Here is a 4,541-nt window from a genome sequence, read left to right on the forward strand (position 1 = left end):
GCAGCGGAGGCTGGAGGAGAGAAACAACAAAGAGGGGGTGGGGAGGAGAGGAGCGCTGAAGACAGTCTATGGGAGAGACCAGCAAACAACGCCCGCCAAACAAATAATGCGAGAGGGGCCATGGAGATGATGATGATCAGTATATACATGGAGGCTGATGGTTTTGTTTTCATATTCACATGAATGTCTTTTTTTTTTCTCGTCGACCATCCTGAATTAATAATAATAATAATAATAATAATATATTACAATTATCATCATTATTATTATTTATTAACCAACAGTAACCCGTTTGATCATCCACTTGTACAATCTATCATATAAAATAATTCAGTAAATAATAATAATAATAATAATAATAGCCTACATTAAACATATATTATTAAGTGTTAATAATAATAATAATAATACACATATAAGATCTTAGTAAGTGTCAATAATAATAATAATGATAATAATAATAATTATAACAACAATAGGTTAATAATAAATAGAAAAAAATCTATTATGGTTTATTATTTTTTAGGATGGTCGACTAGAAATAATTTGAGTAGGAACCAACAATATCCCATATGATCATCACCTTGCATTAGCATATAGACTATAAAACGATTTAATAAATGAATAATACATAAAACATATATTATAATATCTTAGTAAGTATTAATATTGCTAATAATAATCTATTGTTATTATTGTTTAGGATGGTCGACCAGAAATTCTTTGAGTAGGAACCAACAGTAACCTATTTGATCATCCACTTGCACTATCTATCATATAAAATAAAGAAATAAGTAAATAATAATAATACATTAAATATTAATATAATATTATAATATATTATAATATCATAGTAAGTGTTAATAATAATAATAATAATGATGATAAAACACACACACACACACACACACACACACACACACACACACGTGTGTGTGTGTGTGTGTGTGTTAAAATTATCATTATGATTTATTGTTTTTAGGATTGTCGACTAGAAATAATTTGATGTAGTCCATTATGATCATCATCTTGCACCAGCATATAAAATAATTTACATAATAAAAATAATAATTGTTATTATTATTATCATTATTACTACTATTATTACTAAAATGTTTCACACCTATACATATGGTGCTGTAATCAAAACCTGCTGCATATTTGGACTGATTTTGTAGTTTTGTGGGAAATCCAAACGCTTATAAGGCCGTGAATCCGTTAGGCGTGTCTGCGTTGATATTTGTCTCCATCTAGCGGCGCATAGGACAGTTTCTACAGAACGTTACTTAATTTCCGACAGGTCCATATCAGTAAAAAAAAAATATATAATAATAATAAATATATATATATATATATATATATTACAAGCAGGGGCGTAAATTTCATCTAAATGTTGGGGGGGACAATTAACAGCAATTTTTGAAGGGGACACCAATAATACAGGCAAAACTGTACTTTCACAGAGGAAAGCCTTACTACTATTATTAGTGTAGCATGGAGACCGTGCCATTATCCTTCTTCTCAAAGTTTCTCTCTGGTTCATTGAAAAAGCTGACTAAATTGACCAAAATATTCTTCATTGGTGTGCGAAATTGACCAAAAAATGATCTCTATATTTTCAGGGATTTTATCGATAACGATAATTAGACAATATTTTGCTGAGTGTGTTATTGTGCTGGTAACTTGGCATGTTTAGGACTGCCATGGACAGCTGACTCCTAAAGTTTTTGATTTTCTTATATTCTGTGTGGCGGTCAGTTCACAGCAGTGACAGAAATCATTTTTCCAATAAGTTTCAATAGACTTTTACCTTCATTGGCATTTTTACCTTTATAAATGTATTTTTAAACCTAATTATATGCATGCATCATCTTTTGTGTCAATTTCATACATTTAATTAAATTTAATTATAATAATAAGACACAATAGGGCTGTTACCAATCAAATTAAATAAGTATCAACAAAATCTTTGCAATGGAGAGGAAACACAGAAGCTGCATTTGAAATGGCATTTAGATGCTTTTACACAGACATAAATAATGTTTTGTTTAAAACATAAAACGTTGAATATTGATATATAAAATGATTTAAACCGTGAAAAGATCATTTAAATGTGAAATTAAAACCGCCAGTAGGTGGCAGCAATTCATTGTTAATGAGTGAGTCATTGAAATTCAACTGATTCGTTCAAAAAGCTGATTCATAATTCAGTAAGGAAATACCTCGTGTGTTTCTCAGAGACGCAAATACAGTGCTTTGGCTTAGTTTTCAACTATTTTCGTTGGCGAAATAGAGTTAAAACAGGCAATATGGTGTCTAAATGTAAACTTTTCATTTATCAATTTATTAAATCACATTTATTATCATGTTAATATCTGGAGAAAAACTGCACTCTTTGTGTGATATTATATTAGATTAACTATATTAAATGATATAAACTGACTAAATCACACAGTGAAAGCGTGGAAATCTAAAAGCGCACCCGCACTTGTCTAACAGTTAATCTACAAGACTAACGTTACACATAGTGTATGCGTATATGGGTGTGTGTGAGGGAACGGTTTTAAACAATCGCGGTAAACGCACAGACTGTATAAAACAAGGTTATAATTTCCAACATAGCGAGGCGGACTAACGTTACATCGGTGACAAAAGTACATTGGTTATGAAAATTAAAAATTGTCATGATTTATTAATGACGCAGCATAATCTGTATTAAAGAAAAATTAATCACTTCATCCGAGGTTTAAAGTGAATAAAATAGCCTTGACTTACTGGAGTTTCACAACTGAAAAACCTTGTTCTCTCCCACTATGTTTGTGATGAGGTAAAAGGGGAGCAGGCAGTGGACCAAAGCACTGTGAGGCAAGGGAGGGGGACTCAAAATGTTAAAACTTTTTTTTGTTGTTGCCCCGTTTGCATTTTTATTGTTTTACTACTTAAACAATTATTTTAAATATATATCATTATATTATTTACAATACACATATTTTAATTATATTTTTAGGACTAGGAGGGGACAACCCTCAGATAGGGGGGGGGGGGGGGGGGTCCTGACCCCCGCGATTTCCGCCTATGATTACAAGCGCCTGTCTAAAATTTGTAACTGAGCTAAATTAATATTAAATGCAAAAGAGAGCGATTTTATAGATCATTGCTTTTATAGATATTTTGCCTAAATTTGTCCGAAACACTTCTGAGTGGGCGGGAGCTATTTTACACTGTTTGTCATTGCCTTTTGAAATTCAAATCATACTTTGACTACAAGTCATTCACAGCAACAAAGCAAGTTTGTAGAGGAGCGTCTGTGAGCCAACACGGACCAAACATGAAATATCTTCAGCTTCTTCCTCCTCTGCTCCTCATCCTCCAGAGCCACGAGGTCCATATGAACACAATTGAGAAGAACCAGGACTGTGCTTGGAGTTGTTCTGAGGTTTGTAAATTATATATATATATATATATATATATATATATATATATATATATATATATATATAAATGGAATCACGTAATTTACAACGTTTTGTTTATTTGTTTGTTTTGTATAATATTAATGTAGAATTTTTTTTTTTACTTTATATTACCTTGAAATTACTTGAGTAGAGCATTGCTGCAGTAATAACTTTGATTTTTAAAAGTTTAACGTCAATATGCTGGAATTATGTCTTTTCCATGTGAAACATTTAACTAAGACAGACAGTGCTATTTCAGGATCAATTGCATATATTAATATTTCATTTAAGTATGCCAGTTCTTATTTATATGAGCTATTGCTGTTTTATGTCAGAAAAGAGTAGTGGCAGGTTAAGTGGCTTTTAATTATGAGTCATAAAAATATGATCTCATCTATAATAATAAAGCCTTGTGTTTGTAATACATTACAGAAGCATTAGTCGCAGTCTTAAGCAGACTTTGCGAATGTTTGCTTCTGTAAGACTGAGTCCAAAACATCCCACTCTCACTGATCCGGGTCATCGGACAGGCAAAGATATTAATATTCTTGTATTATTTTGATTACCGTAACTGGATATAAGGATACACTACACTAGACTCATTTGCCTGATAGCTATGGTGTTTGCTCTGTCTAACCAGGAACTTCCTGAGGTGTCAGGAGTGAGTGGGAAACCCCTTGTTTGACAAACCTTACAGTACTTTCACATTTCCTGTTAGATGTTAAAGCATTTTTGGAGTAGTTTACATTATTATGACTCAGTTTAGTATTTAAAAAAAGTCTTATCATTGCGATCTCTTCAAACAGGGTCAACAGTGTAAACCCAGAGCTTACTGTGAGTATCTATCTATCTATCTATCTATCTATCTATCTATCTATCTATCTATCTATCTATCTATCTATCTATCTATTTGTCTATTTGTCTGTGGCACTAACATATTCTATAACTTCTAGCTCCACTGTCAGAATTTCCCTGCAGAGATCAGCCTTCTATCAGCGGTGTGTTCAGTAATGTGATGTTGTCGACCGCGTTAGCGTGTGAAGAGAGGAAATGTTCACTCCAGCTCAGAATTGTAACATCTATGAA

General features: G+C 32.2%; 1 protein-coding gene across 2 annotated transcripts in view; it reads left to right on the forward strand.

The window, feature by feature from the left end:
• Positions 1-3,108: 3,108 nt before the first annotated feature.
• il17rel (interleukin 17 receptor E-like) overlaps positions 3,109-4,541 on the forward strand; it is a 14,856-nt gene continuing 13,423 nt past the window's right edge. Inside the window, exons 1-3 of one of the 2 annotated variants that reach the window (XM_084095270.1) lie at positions 3,109-3,436; positions 4,262-4,289; positions 4,409-4,541. The exon at positions 4,409-4,541 is cut by the window's right edge and continues 8 nt beyond it. In XM_084095270.1, coding sequence (XP_083951396.1) covers positions 3,329-3,436; positions 4,262-4,289; positions 4,409-4,541 — 269 coding nt within the window. In that variant the 5' untranslated portion in view covers positions 3,109-3,328. The remainder of the gene's footprint in view (positions 3,437-4,261; positions 4,290-4,408) is intronic. The other variant, XM_084095271.1, reaches the window with a different exon arrangement.

The sequence above is a fragment of the Abramis brama genome, assembly GCF_963993115.1.
Source record: "Abramis brama genome assembly, chromosome: 20".
NCBI classification, from domain to species: domain Eukaryota; kingdom Metazoa; phylum Chordata; class Actinopteri; order Cypriniformes; family Leuciscidae; genus Abramis; species Abramis brama.